Genomic DNA, 16,370 nt, shown 5'->3' with positions numbered 1-16,370 from the left:
ACTGCCTAGAGGAATAACCTTACTAAACAGAAGAGACCGTCATCTCCTGTTTTTGGGGCCAGTCCTATGGTATGAGTCACAAGATAAGCTGTTTTACGCAACTGATCCTGCAAACAGGAAGGGGGGGGGGGGGGGTGGGAGATAAACTGACTGTGCTTTTTTCTGGGGATGGGAGGGAGTGAGGGAATAACAAAAGGAGAAAACAGACTCTGCCAATGCTCAGATTGCCATTGACTTTGCACCCTACCCACTCGCTTCAGCTGCTGCCCCATGTGAATGTACAGTTTGCACTGTTGCCCATGCCAGTTCTGGTTAAAAGAAGTACCTTATCCTCTCAGTTCCAGGTCTATGGCAGACAAACAGGCCTTCTTCTAGAATATTCACCACCCATCTTTCCCTCAAACACCACTGCCCCACTGATGCAAAGATTCCTCACAAGATAATACTGTCACCAACATATTTTACTGTTAACAAGTGATGTCACAAATATCACTTACTTTTTAGACCAAAAAACCTTCTCCCACATGCATGCAGTCTCTCTCCTAAGTCTTTTCAAATAGTATGCAGCATATTATATCGCTTTCCTTCAGCAGTGGAGTCCTTCTTGCCACCTCTAATACAGACTGTTATCTTGAAATTATTGCAGTCAATATTTTCCCTGCTTCAGCCAGAAACCTCTATAGTTCTTTTAAGGTAATTTTAGGCCTCTCACTGACCTTCTTCAGCAGTTTCTATTACCCATGACTACTGACTCTGAAGGGACAATATGATCAAGGAAGTACCTTGGTGATGCCAAACTGTTCCCACTTTACGATGATGGACCCACCAGTGCCCCAAGGGATATTCAAGCACATTTTACTTTTCTTATAGCCTTCCCAAATTTGCACCTTTGAATAACTATCCCAAGTTCTTTTGGCAATTACGAATTTAGTATATTTGCAAATTTGTTTCATAGTCACCTTATATACAAAACACAACTTGATTCTTCATCCAGGACCATTTGAATCAGCTCAGCTACTGAGATTGGACACAGGCTCTATTTATTATATTATGGGCTTTATTAAGGTACTTAAAAAAAATACCAATTTGGGTTTGCTAAGACAAAGGCTGTGAAGATTTATGGAATCAAGTCTTTATAGCTTCTTAATCAGTTTTTGAATATTGCTATAATTGTTCTGTCACATTGAAAATGTAGCATACGTTTTATAGCTCTGCAAAATGTACTTTCATGTTAATACATTTTGAATTGCACTTTTGTTTCCAACCCAACAAAGGTTGGAAAATTATACAAAAAGGGTAGAGAAAGAATTGTTTGTTTGTGTGAGGGCAAAATAACTCTCCAAAAATTTACCAGAATGGGATGAAATTTGGCATTACCACAAAAAAAAAAAAAAAAAAAAAGAAACTTTTATGATTTTGAAAATGAGTCACATTGGCCTCCTCTCCCCCTCCCAAATGAAAAAAGGCACCATGCATTTCTATGGGAGTAATAGTTTTGGCTTTGGTTGCAAAGAAACACTAATGGACTAGGATGAAACTTGGCATGTGGGAAAAGACTGATGGATACCTGGAATACTCTCCTGGAGGTGGTGATGGAGACAAAAATGGTGATGGGGTTCAAATGGGAGTAGAATATACACAGAAAATCTCTAGATGGCAAGAGGATGGAAACCAAGCATATGAGATAAATACGACCAAAATAACTATTTGACTGACTTATCAAAGAGTTTTATAAAACAAATATACTGAACATAAAAAAGAAGCCAAAAGAAAACTGACGATACAAAAAAAAAAAATCAATTAAGAAACACCAGGGAGAGATGCACAGAACAACAATTTAAAAGACAAACAAATAAGGGAAAAAAAGGTAATGGTACAACAGCAGGAACAAGAGAGTGAAGACAATATTTGGCTCCATCTTGTCTCGGTTACTATTTAATATCTATGTGAGTCCATTAGCCACACTTATTCAACCTCTTGTTGTTAAAGCCCTCTTCTATGCAGATGACAATTTTTTCAGCATCACCCATTAATATTGATCTCTCTCCATTACAGTCTTGTTTGTTGGCACTGCAGATTGGTTAGCATCTGAGAAGCTAGTTCTGGCATGGAGTAGCAGCCTAGTGGTTAGAGCACTGGTCTTGAAATCCAGACGTGGCCGGTTCAAATCCTACTGCTGCTCCTTGTGATCTTGGGCAAGTCACTTAACCCTCCATTGCCTCAGGTACAAACTTAGGTTATGAGCCCTCCTGGGATAGCGAAATATCCAGTGTACCTGAATGTAACTCACCTTGAGCTACTACTAAAAAAAAGTGTGAACAAAATCCAAATAAATAAATCCACATAAGAACATTACTTGTTGGGTCACTGGTCTGTTGCCTCAACCAAACATTGTCCCCATTCTTTTTGGAATCTCTCTTCATTTAAATATTTAGGCTTTTGGTTTCACTTCCAACTATCATTTAAGAAACAAATCTCGGAGGTTGTCAAACCATTAAAAAAAATATATTCTTCGTACCCTCCTTTATGTAGCTATGTAGACACTCCTGTGCTTCACACTGCCTGCCATGAGTTTCTAATTTCTCGCATAGATTACTATGCAACATGACACTATATGAAACTACGGCTAGAGTATTGTGTAGCGCTAAGAAATGCGATCATGCCACTCCACTATTGACTCGCCGTTATTGGCTCCCATTTCCATATCGCATCTGGTTTAAAATTCTATTCCTTACAAAACTTACTGTTCTGGTGAACTGGCATATTTATCTTCATTGATCATTCTTTATACACCTACCCGTTCTCTGCACTCTTTGGATGCCAATAGACTAGTTCTTCTCAGCCCAGAACTTGCACTTTAAGTCCACTCATCAATCAGCATTTGTCTTCTTGGTGCCCAAGTTATACAACGACCTTCCCTCACAGTTGTGAGTGGAAATGCCGGCGGTACCTAAATTCAAAACCGGCTTTGGCATTCGCCTCATAACTACTTCTTGGCTGGCAGATTGAGTGACCAGTGGCCTGGAGTATTCTTTTGTTTCATGCTCTTGAACGTTTGTCTCTTTCCTATCTGTTATACGGAGTTCCTTTCAATTAACTGTTTGTAGATTTTATATTGTACACCACTTAGATATGTAATGGCTGTACAAGCGGTATATCGAGTTCAATAAATGAAATGAATATAAATATTACCAACACCTAAATATTAAGAATTAGGAAAACAGTAGCAGAATAGATAGCTTAACCTTAGATATAAATTTGGTATGGAAACTTTCCAAAATTCTTATCAGAAATTAGGTCCAAAGAAGTGGAGCTAAATAATAAAAAGCCATACACTGGGTAGAATCAAGTTGCAACCATATGGAAAAGGGACACTAACCTGGGTTGACTGTAGTGATTGGCTAGGGTAATATATAAATCAAACAAGCAGCCAAATAAATGGGAATTATAGTATAATACCAATTGAGCCAATATCAAGATTTTGAATTTTATTCTGCTGCTAACTGGAAGCCAGTGCTGCTCAATCAATAAACGGGTCAAATAACTGAATCATCTAGTATTCTAAAGGTGCTATTTAAGAGTTGAGATGTTTCAAATTTGTGTTACTACAACCAATGAGTCGCATTATCTAGTTAATTACTAGAGCATGAACCAATGTTTCTAGTCAGTTAGGAAATACGTAAAAAGAACGAAAGATCATTGCCAAAGAGCACCTCCCAAAGAACAAACTGTCTCTTTAGTTGATAATGAAGACCTAAGAATATATGGTTTGATCAAAGTAGACTGCTTTCTCAGAAAATTAAACTAGAGTTCTTTGGATTTAGGATTAAGATGTAATTTATGATAAATTCTAGAGAAAAAAAAATCTTTTCATACTGACTTAAAAGGGATATGACAACATTAAAAACAAACTAGAAAGTAATGTATGTTTGTATAAAAATGATTTTGATGCATTCTCTATAGTATGTAAAGCTCTTAGCTCTTCTAGGTCTTGATCTGAACATGAACTGTGCTGTGCAGGATGACACCCATTGACACTCAAACTACAAAGACTCACCTTCGTCCAGGGATGTGCCTTAATCTGTGGAAATTTGAATTCGGTGTAGTTTGGGTTCATTTCTCTAATTTGCTCCCTTGTAGGTGTTCCGAGGACCTGGGGTGCAGGAGAGAAAAGCAGTTAGACATGAGACTATTACTTTAGCATATCCTATGTATCCTACAGAATATTCAGAAAGTATAAAACCTTTTGGCCTTCATGGGACAAGTGGAAACAAATATCTATAGTTATATTCTTCTACAGTTGCAGGAGATGAGAAGATGGGGCAGCATAGACCTTTTAACTTTGACATGCCAGCTTCTCAAGTACATTAGGAAGCAGAAGAGCAGCACCAATGTAGCATGCCAAAATTAATTTTAAGAAAACCAAGTAGTCAGACAGATTATATATTTAAAAAGCTACTGGGGGGGGGGGGGGGGGGAGAGAGATATCAAAATGGGCTACTATTAACATGGTTATTTTAGCACAACTTGTGCTATTTTAGCACAGGTCCTATTTTATTTCATGAGACCTAGTAACTAATAACTCAGATTACAGTAAAATAACCCATCTTAACAATAGGCCACACTTATAACTCCCCCCCATAGTGTTTAAAAAATGCCTAGGAAAGGGATATTACAGAGCTTCAAAAACTTAAAAAAAAAATTGCTAGCCTTATAAAATATCCAACTATCTTTACAGATTTCTTTGAATGAAATTAAATTTCCATTAAATGTGAAGGACGTCTTAAAGTACACCTTGACAGTGACAACTTTCTAAAAACAGCTTTTCAAAAGGGTCTAAGTATTAAAAAGAGCTCTTCAATACTAATTAACCTTAATATTTTGGAGGTTAACACACAATAAGCTATTAATATCATCCTCAGGGCACAGTATTATCAGCTCATTTACAACTGAGGGTCAAATGGTAGTTGCAAGGGAAATGCCAAAAAGCAGGACAAATTGCACAAGTTAACACAAATATATTAAATATATTTTACCTCTAGAGTGTGTACAGGGCTATAAAATACTATACACAGTGTGCATTTCAAAATAGTCTTTTAGTGTAATTTACCAAAAGTCAAGCTGTCTTAAACTTGATGCAGAAATTCTGTATAGTCATTTCTTATGAGAAACCTACAGAACACCTATTCAATTACAGTATAAAAATTAATGTTTGGTTTCTAATTTACCAGGACTGGGATCAATTCATCCCCTATTTTGGGGAACGGGGGATCTCAGGATGGGAGCTGGAGGAGTAAAGGCTGCCTACCTGCAATCCACAATCCAGAAGAACTCTTAATAGTATTACTTTCTCTATCACTTTCTTTGCTTAACTGACTCTCTAGAAAAGCATCAAATCAGCTCTACATAAATTCAGTACGACAAAACCTCAGAGGCCGAGTAAATTTCAGGGTCATATTTTCTAAGAATCTAGCTTTTCAAAAATGTTCTGTATTTTAGGAAACATGATCATTTTGTGAAACTGGGTCTCAGAAAAATCAAATGTTTTATACCATCTATGTACCTTTGTAAACAACTTAGACTTGCTTGATAAGCTGTTTAAAAATCAATGAGAGGTATTCAAGAAGAGGATTAGCTACCATTCTGGAGCTTTCATTTTATTTTCATGTGAATATATGTGTGTGAAAATATGAACAGGTTCTGAATGCAATGACTTTGTTAAGGGATTTAAACAGAAAAATAACACGTTGGCTATAGAAGAATGTAACACTAAAATTGGATCCTATTTCTCGTATCCCCTCTCTATCCAAAAACTATCCATGTGAAAAGCTTATGGTGTGGCAAAAGAGAAATGTGGTTTGGAATTCAATATGTTCATCTTTGTTTCTAACATCATCAATTTTTATAAAGCACTAATTATATCCATGGTTATAACATGTGCCTTTTCCTATTAGTACTTAATACATAGAATCTTGAAAAAGATACGACACAGTGGACTATCAGATTACCATAATGTAGTAGAGTTTAGCATTAGATTGTTGGCTTTTGGCCTATATCGGTGGTGTCAAAATCAGTATTGTCTGGTCTTGTATGAGCTTAATTGGTCAGACAAAAACAGGTTATGATTTCAACGGTAATCAAAAGAAAAACAAAAAACCTAAAATCAAAACAAATGATGGGTGAATTTCTACTTAGAAAAATTCATATTAGAAGGGCGGCCACATGACATCTTGTGAAACACAAGCCGCTGTTTCGTGAAACTGTTCAAATGTGGAAATGTGGAGGAGTAGACTATTGGTTAGTAGCCTAGTGGTTAGTGTAGTGGACTTTGATCCTGGGGAACTGAGTTAGATTTCCACTGCAGCTCCTTGTGACTCTGGGCAAATCACTTAACCCTGCATTGCTCCGGTACAAAATAAGTACCTGAATATATGTAAACCACTTTGAATGTAGTTGCAAAAACCTCAGAAAGGCGGTACATCAAGTCCCATTTCCCTTCCCTTATTCCTAACATATGTTGATGCTCTGTGAGGCCGTCTGCATCTTCTGCCACTTCTCTAACCACCATCCGAGAGAGCTGGCTGTTGTGATGTTGAAGATCACTATATGCAAAGCTGTGCACCCTGAAGCTGCATCCACTGCTAAGGAAGCATTTCTACCAAATAGTCACCATTGCACGGGACCCCTCAAAGGAGGGATTGAGGGATCTGTATGGCGTGTGTGCTGAGCATGTGTTATATCTGCGGGAGACGTAGCTGGGGTTTGGGAGGACACTTGTGGGGCATTACTTCTTAATCTAGTCAGATTAGTTTCAATTTTGAGACTCTGCAACTATGTGCTCAGGCCACCTTTAAAATCAGAGATCTGTTATTTCGAAATCATTTTTGTTCCCTGACCCCCCCCCCCCCCCCAAAAAAAAAAAAACCCCCATCTCAGATCTAGATCTATTAAACAGCTAAAACTATTCTTCATAAATAAAATCTGATAGGGTAGCTGGTCAAATTTTTTTTTTTAATTTAAAAGATTACAGCATGGTATTTCAGGTTTTGCTCTCACTAAATTTGGATTAATGCAGTGCTCACTGGTTTTCCAGCACTTCAACTAAAGCAATTGCATCTGGTTCAGAATGCTGCACTATGTTTGTTGATGAGAGGTTTTAAATGGGAGCATTTTACCCCAAATCTCTTTGTTCTTCATGGTTGCTGGCCATATTCAATTGGGTTAGCCACCAGGACAGCATCTCAAATTTTAATGACTTGAATAGACTACAATGTAAGATCCATTGGGATTATCTCATATTAACATGTGTCAAGGGACACTGCGACTGTTCCTGATGCCTTCAAACATGCTGTTGTCACACCACTCCTTAAAAAAACCTTAATTGGACCCTACCTGTCCTTCCAACTATCGCCCCATCTCCTTCCTCCCTTTCCTATCCAAGATACTTGAATGTGCTGTTCACCGCCGTTGCCATGACTTTCTTGTATCTCAAGCTATTCTTGACCCACTTCAATCTGGCTTTCTTCATTCAACTAAAACAGCACTTGCTAAAGTCTCCAATGACCTATTCCTGGCCAGATCCAAAGGTCTGTATTCTATCCTCATCCTTCTCGATCTATCTGCTGCTTTTGACACTGTTGATCACAGCCTACTCCTTGATATGCTGTCCTCACTTGGATTTCAGGGCTCTGTTCGTTCCTGGTTTTCTTCTTATCTCTCCCATCGTACTTTTTGTGTATACTCTGGTGGATCCTCCTATCCCACTGTCGGTGTACCTCGGGGATCTGTCCTGGGATCTCTTCTTTTCTCCATCTATACTTCTTCCCTTGGTACTCTGATCTCATCCCATGGTTTTCAGTATCATCTTTATGCTGATGACTCCCAGATCTACCTCTCCACACCAAAAATCTCAGCAGGAATCAGGGCTGTGGAGTCGGAGTCGTGGAGTCGGCAGCAATTTTGGGTACATTGAGTCGGAGTTGGAGTCGGCAAAAATGTACCGACTCCTCATACATTTGAATAAAGTACTTCTCTGCTGTGAATAAAGCTTAGTACCTAGTTGTTTCACTAGTGTGAAGTCCAGCTGAACTATTTTGCTGGAGAGCTTCCCTCTGCTCAGTCTCCCTTTGCATTTACTGACCTGCTGTAGAGCACCTCCTCTCTGACCCCAAAGTGAACTTAAGCTCCAAGAGAAGCTCATTCAGCACACACAGATAAGGCAGCAGAGAGACTCCACCCAACTTCCTCTCTCTCTGCAAGAAGAGCTTTATATTTTAGTGGAAGTGGCACACCATTCACAATGGCAAAAAGAATGTCAGGAAACATGACAAAGTCTGCTGTTTATGAACACTTTACAATATCAACAGATGGGAAACATTATGCATGTCAATGTATTATAGAAGATGATGATGGTGAAAAAGCATGTGATGCAAAAATTAGCAGTTTCAGTGGTTATGAAAAAAATGCACCTACAAGAGCATCAAATTTAAAAAGCCACTTGCAGCGTTTCCATCCTAAAGTGTTAGAAGCTGTGAATGAGAAAGATAGCAATGAAAACATTCCATCTACTTCAGGGTCAATAAAAGATCAGAAATCTACTGGAGGCCAGACACAACTATCAAGATTTTTTACAGCTGACAAAGTTACTATAACAATGACACCAGAAAAATTCAAAAACCACATCATTGAAATGGCAGTAAAGAATAGTATACCACTATCTTTTTTTTTTCACAACCAGCCTTTTTAGGCTTAAATGGAGAAATGGCTAAAAAGCTTGGAGTTTCTCTGGAACGAGAAAGTATAAGGAAACTTATACTTGAAGAGGCCAAATGTAAGAAGGAAGAACTAAGAAAAAGTCTGAAGGGACGTTTTGTCTTTATTAAAATGGACGCATGCACACGTCACAGAGTCAATTATTTTGCAATTAATGTTAGATTTGCTGATGAAAACAAAAAAACAATAACCTGGACATTAGGAGTAAAGGACACTCAGGCACATCATACCAGTGAGTATCTGCAGAAGTTAGTGGAAGGTGTTTTAGAAGATTTTGAAATTAAAAAGGAACACATTCTATGTATTGTAACTGATAAAGCTTCAAATATGTTAAGCACAATTGAAAAAATGAAAGAAGTTGATGAAGAAAGCAGCAAACAAATATCAGAAGATGACAGTTCTGCAATTCAAGAAAGCTGTGAAAGTTTGGATGATATTGCTGAAGAAGCATCTAAGCTTATTACCATTCAACATATGCGTTGTGCTGTTCATACTCTGCAACTAGCAATAAGAGATGGATTGAAGGATCGTCATGCGGCTACACTAATTAGCAAGTTGAGGCAAGTAGCTGTTGCAGCCAGGATCCCTAAAACAGATGCTATTCTGAAGAGACGTGCTGGAAAAGGAGCCATTTTGGATCAAGCAACGCGCTGGGGAAGCACTTACTTGATGATAAAGCGTTTGCTTGAACTAAGAGACTTTCTTGAAGAACTGGACAATGTAAATGTTTCATTAAAAGAAAACCAGTGGGCTCAAGTACCAGAATTAGAAAGGCTACTTTCTTACCCTTTTGCTGTTACCAAGAAGCTGCAATATGAAGATTTAACACCAGGTAAATTCTTCTTGGAATGGAAGGGCTTGATATATAACCTTAACAAAAGTGGGGGGTTAATTGCTGATGGCATTGTATCTTCAATGAGGAAAAGAGAGGAGCTCTTGCTGGATAATCAAATTCTCTTACCTGCTATTTATGTTGATCCAATGAGACGAATTTTGTTGAGCAGTGACCAAATTGCTACAGGAAAACAGGTACTCTATGACATAGTAGTTCGCATGAAAGGGTTGCTACCTGAAACTCATAAACCACTGGATGAAGCTAAAGCTATAAATACTGGTGGTAATGGTAACTCAGGTTCATCCTCTTCAAATGAAGAAGAGAATTTTCAAGCCTATTTGGACAAAATGGAAGCTTCAAAAGCAACGCGATGTCGGTTAAGCATGGAAAAGCAACCTGTAAATGTCCATATAAAGAAATTCATGCAAGAGTTTTTTAAAGGATTAAAAGAAGTGGAAAAGTTTGACCGCTCATCAAAACTGACTGTAGAAGAAGCCATCATTGTTTATCCAGAGATTGTTAGTGATGCAGCTAGAACCGTAACAGCAATGCCACCCACCCAAGTCAGTGTTGAAAGACTTGTTTTCAGCACTGAAAATAATCAAATCAGATTTAAGGGCTTCTATGAAGAAGGATCTGGCAGAAGCAATTCTGTTTCTAAGAACAATATAGTAGTTAATTTTGGATTATGTTTAACAGCTATTTTACAGCTATATATGCCAAGTTTAAATAATATATAAGTTGTTTTAGGTTTTCCAAATGTTTTTGGTTTATGTAGGTTAACTTTGATTTTGTTCTAATTTCCAAAGGATGTTGTTCTAGAATTTTAAAAGGATGTGGTTGTTCCAGATTTTTATACTTGCTAATGCTATGATGACTTTATACTTGATAAAAAAAAACAACATAACCTTGTTTTTTTATGTGTGTTTTTTTGTTTAAACTTTAGGATTAATGAATATTTATAGTTTCTTTAATAAATAAAATAAAAAGTCACAATGACATAGATTTTAAACCCAAACATTAACATGCAGCCTTGCATGCTGCACTCTTTCAGTCAACATGCAAAAAAAAAAAAAAAAAAAAAAACATATTAAAAACTGAGGAGTCAGAGTCAGAGTCGAAGGATTTTTGTACCGACTCCACAGCCCTGGCAGGAATCCAGGCCAAAGTATCAGCCTGCCTGTCTGACATTGCTGCCTGGATGGCTCACAGCCATATGAACTAAACATGACCAAAACTGAGCTTCTTATCTTTCCCCCTAAACCAACCTCTCCTCCTCCCCCATTCTCTATTTCTGTGGATAACAATTTCATCCTCCCTGTCTCATCAGCTCGTAACCTTGGGGTTATCTTCGACTCCTCTCTCTCCTTCTCTGCTCATATTCAGCAGACTGCTAAAACCTGTCGTTTCTTTCTCTATAATATCAACAAAATTTGCCCTTTCCTTTCTGAGCACACTACCAGAACAGTTATCCACGCTTTTATCACCTCTCGCTTAGACTATTGCAACTTGCTTCTCACAGGTCTCCCACTTAGCTATCTCTCTCCTCTTCAATTTGTTCAAAATTCTGCTGTACGACTTATATTCCGCCAGTGTTGCTATGCTCATATTAGCCCTCTCCTCAAGTCACTTCACTGGCTCCCTATCCGTTTCCACATACAGTTCAAACTCCTCTTATTGACCTATAAGTGCATTCACTCTGCAGCTCCTCAGTACCTTTCCACTCTCATCTCTCCCTACACTCCTCTCCAGGAACTTTGTTCACTGGGATAAAACTCTTTTTTGCACCCTTCTTCTCCACCGGTAACTCCAGACTCCGTTCCTATTATCTTGCTGCACCATATGCCTGGAATAGACTTCCTGAGCCGGTACGTCAAGCTCCATCTCTGGCTGTCTTCAAATCTAGGCTAAAAGTCCACCTTTTTGACGCTGCTTTTAACTCCTAACCCTTACTCACTTGTTCAGTACCCTTATTTTATCATCCCCACCTTAGTAATTCCCTTAGCTCTTATTTGTCCTGTTTGTCTGTCCTAATTAGATTGTAAGCTCTGTCGAGCAGGGACTGTCTCTTCAAGTTCAAGTGTACAGTGCTGCATACGTCTAGTATCGCTACAGAAATAAGTAGTAGTAGTAGGATTTACATGTACAGTACTGTTGAAGATATAAGGCCTAAACAACCTCAATCTGTTTTCAACCTAACTTAAATCCTTATTATAGATACATCAAATCAGATCAGCCAATATTTACAGTCAGCATGTCACATCTGTGGCACCGTATGTTAGGGCAATCACAAGAACCACTGTCTGTTCAGCTCACTAGAAGAGAAAATTTCAGGCATTATGACTGTGCCCACAAATGACCACATAGGCATCAATGTACCTTATGTGTAGTAAGTTGGCTCTCAACAAAAAGGTAATGTAAAGGAAACAGTGTGACACCTGGACTTTACTACCTCTTCTCTTCTGCACTGGAAGGACCTAGCTGTACACAAGGCATAAACTTGTGAATTCTTCCATGATCCGCTCAAGAAAATGCTGTATAATGCTTTGTACCCCTTCTTTCCTAGATTCCCCCTCCATTATTTTTGCTTCCCACATCTCCCTTCCCTTCCACATAACTTCTCTTATATACTTAGATCTATTTGTTCTCCTCTTTCTTCCTCCTATACAGAACCCCCTTACCTTTTACATCCCTCTGCAGAGTGGCACTCTGGTTCTTCCTCCTTATACCTTTCAAACTGTTCTCAACTTCTCCACCATTACTCCCCATTTTGATGTGTCTTCTTCTGCCCTTTCCCTCTCCTTTCATTGCCCTGTTCCCTCTAGCTCCCCAACCATTTCATTGCTCTCTAAATTTTTTCCTTCTGTGCTATTTAAAACACTGCACTGAGACGCTTATAGCAGGAATGCAAGAATTGTCTTCACCTGGGGGCAATGTCTCCACATGTTAGTTTTGCACACACCATGATAGTAAATGAACCTGGGTATGTGGAGCATGATCTCAGTCTGTCACATATACTAAGAATGCTCCTCACAGTACTTGTATCAAGTCATAGAAAGTTTTCTTCTGGAGTTCATAAGATGCAACATATATAGGCAACCTATCCAAGTGTGCTTGGAAATTTATTTTAATCAAGCCTGTAGCACCCAAAATGACGGGAACTATTTCTGTATCTTTCTGCCACATTTTCTTGGCCTCAGCCTATATTTTTTTTGTATAAAGATGGTCTCTCTCTCTGCACGATTCACAGAGAAATCACTTGGGACTAATATCTCTATGATCAATGCTGTTGCAGTATTTTTCTCTTTTACCATTATATCTAGCTTCCTTTGGTCAAGATGGAGATTGAATATGTTATCGTAATCTCTTCATTCTCCTCAATTCTTAGGGTCATGATCACAATGCTTTCCCACTACAGTGATGTTGCAATGTTCACAATTTCCAAGGAATGAGATGTGCCATCTAGTTGTGCCTTTCCATACAGAAATAGAAATGTTCCACTACCAACACATCACAGCCAGCTACAAGATGACCATTTCCAGCTGCTATTTAATAAAGATGCCTACTGAACCAGTTTCTTCTTTGCTTGCTAAGAACCATCCTGTCTGCAAACTACTGTCCTGGGCTGCAACTTTCAATTTCTCATCCTTAGGTTTCAGGTTTTCTCTCCTTAACCATTCATGTGACCAGGTATTCCCACTTGTCTTTCCTTGTTGTTGATCTAATTCTCTGAAGATCTTTTTCTCCGACTTTGCATATTCTGCTGGTTCAAATTGCTGTATGTACAGATAGATTCTCATTCATTTCTTCTGCTTGTTGGAATACCTGTCCAAATTTAATGATAGATCTGGATTCTGGATGCTTGCTCACGTATTTTATATTTTTGTGTGTTTGAATCTGTTGATGTTGCTAAATAAGCCTGGAGGCCTAAGAAAGTAGCTTAATATATATAATTTAATTTTATGATGCCCATTCCTCGGCATACAATGAATCTTATAGACTTCTTGTGCACATGGAGAAGCGTTCTTGTATACATGTCCAATTTTTCAAGGTATTTAAGAGGTCAGTCCACAAGTCCAAGGCTATGAGAGTATAAGAACAGAGAAATTAGATCTTACCTGCCAATTTGCTTTCCTTTAGTCCCTCCAGAGCTGCCCAGAATGTGACTGATGGGTTGTGAACGCCTTCCAGCAGGTGGACACTGAGAACTCTGGGCCAGATGCACTAAACCTTAACGACCATCTAACAACCCTTTAACGAAGGAAATTCCTAACCGTTGCATGCATTAAAGGCCTTTTTCCAACGAACCAAGCAGCTAACAAAAACGGAATACAAAAGAGTAACTACCATTGTAATGTGGGCGATTCGGGATGCACTAACAATACCGAAGATTACACCGAATCATTTACTGTGACATATTAAACGTATGGTCAGAGCAGTCATAAAGGCCTGAGCTGTCATCTCCCCGCTTCCCCCTGCACCTTAAAATTCCAAGTTGGCATGTTGAAAAACAAAATAAACATCACAAACATGTGGCTCCCCGCTTCCCTCTGCATACAATACTAATGAAACAGATACAAAATTTTAAAAGGACTGGGAGGGGGCAAGGGCGCTCGTCAGGAGCGTCCTCTATGGACGGCCTTGCCCCCGTCCCCCCTCCGAGGTCGCCGCTGCTCCCCACTTCTCCCTGTATGAAATAAAAACTCATAAAAATCAAAACTCTTGCAGCGCCGGGCCCCCCTCCCTTCCTGTCTCTCTCTTTTCCTTCTCCCACCACTGCTCCGCCTCCCACCATCCTCCGCCCCCGAGTTCGTCGCCGCCGCTCCCCCCTCCACCGGACCCCCCCCCCCCTCCGCCTTAATGGCCGGTGCAGCGCCTCTCACCTGTGTGTGAAGGCGCTGCACGGGATGGAACAGCTGATCGGCAATCGCTTCTGCCTTCACCGACGTCTCTCTCCTTCCTGTGCCCGCCCTCCTCTGACGTCAGTTACCTACGTAGCGCCCAATTGACTGCTTTGAGATCCAGAATCAGTCTGAAAATAAACCTCTCTTTGGCATGATGAGCTCCGAAGAGGGAACTGGACAAATAGCCTGAAGGTTGAGAAGCCTTCCTAGAGTATCCCTGACCACGTTCACCTTGAGACGAGAATGGCGGGGAGACTCCAAGTAGGCGTCAGGAAGATGGTACGCAAATTCTACGGTGTACCCTTCTCAAATAACCTCTAGAACCTACTGATTGGAGGTAATCTGGGCCCACCTCCAATAAAACTGCATTAAGTGAGCTCCCACAGGAATTAGAGGCTGGGCCCGGAAACCTTCATTGTGTAGAGCGAGTAGACTGGAAAGAAGCGCCTGCGTCTCTGCCCCCCCCCCCCCCCCCCCTTTGAACGCCTTGAAAGGATTGAGTTCTCTGAAAAAATGGGACTGCTGGATTGGAGCCACTCCACCTGGACAATAGCGATAAAAATTGTGTCCACGACCGTGGTCAAAAATATAAGGCGCCCAAACGCCCTAGGTTGGTCTTCAGGTAGTCGTGGCACCTTAGTATCTCCCAAACTGCAGATCAACTTGTCCAACTCATCACCAAACAAAAGAGAAACCTCTACTATGGTCTGTGCCCTGAAAATGGGAAGGACAAATCAAAATCAAGTAAAAGTATCATACCTTATGCTATGAGTTTATCTTGGGAAGACTGGATGGACAGTAAAGGTCTGTATCTGCCATCATCTACTGTGTTACTATGTAAAAGGTAATCTACTGAGCTTAGACTTAAAAAACGCATCCGCAGACTAACCTCGTAGCCAAAGGGACTGTCTTGCAGCTACCCCTAAAGCCACAGACTTAGCCGAGGCTCTCAGCAAATCACATAAAGCGTCTGCTAAAAAGGCCAAACCCATCTCAATCTTAGCCACTTCAGAGTCAATACAGTCAGATCATCTGAAGATCTGTCCAGGACATTTTCAGACCAGCAAAAGCGAGCTCTAGCTACCAAGGACCCGCAAATAGCTGCCTGTACTGCCAAAGGAGAGACATCAAAACTACTCTTCAACAAAGACACCATACATCGATCCTGAACATCCTTAAGTGTTGTGCCGCCATCCACAGGAACAGTATTCCTTTAGTCACCGCCAAGAGTACTACATCCTCAACCGGAGGCTTCAGAAGGGATTTGTCCAAATCCAGTACCGGATAGAGACGAATCAGACTTAGCAGGTCTAAAAGAGGAATCTGCCAGATCCCACTGTGCCTGAATGCTCTCTCTCTGATATCCTGGTACACTGGAAAGGTTTTAACTGGCCTTCAAATGCCCTTCACTAGGACATCCACCTTCTGACCTTCTATGACAGGGAACGCCTCTTCCTCAAAATATAAAGAAGTGGAAACCAAAGAGATTAGCTCCTGTAAGACCTCTTCGTGGAAAATTCTAATCACCAAAGGATCCTCCCTCAGGCGGAGAGAGTCAGGACCTAAGTCTACCTGACCAGAGTCTTCAGCTACATGTTCTTCACTAAAATCTTGTCCCTCAAAAGAGAGCATCTCCTGGTCTTGCTCAGAACCTAGGTCCTCATCCATATCCCAGGACTCCCTAGGACACTTAGCAGAGACCACTGGACATGCCATAGACCTTCTCAAAGAAGCTGAAAAAGGGTTTGTTTTTGTAGAAGAAAAGTCTTGTACATTTGGAGGACGAATTCAGGAGGGAAACCCCCTTCTGATCCTGCAGCCTGTTGTGGTGAAAGAACTGGCAGAGAAGCAGACCACTT

The 16,370-nt window shown here is 40.0% G+C and overlaps 1 protein-coding gene across 1 annotated transcript in view; it reads right to left on the bottom strand.

Annotated features, from left to right (window-relative positions):
- Positions 1 to 16,370, bottom strand: part of GSK3B (glycogen synthase kinase 3 beta) — a 362,942-nt gene that overhangs the window by 23,679 nt on the left and 322,893 nt on the right. Inside the window, 1 exon segment of the mRNA XM_030203995.1 lies at positions 4,058 to 4,153. Coding sequence (XP_030059855.1) covers positions 4,058 to 4,153 — 96 coding nt within the window.

This window comes from Microcaecilia unicolor, chromosome 5 (assembly GCF_901765095.1).
Source record: "Microcaecilia unicolor chromosome 5, aMicUni1.1, whole genome shotgun sequence".
NCBI classification, from domain to species: domain Eukaryota; kingdom Metazoa; phylum Chordata; class Amphibia; order Gymnophiona; family Siphonopidae; genus Microcaecilia; species Microcaecilia unicolor.
Note: the sequence above shows the minus strand (reverse complement) of the source record. Positions and strands in the feature narration are given on the sequence as shown.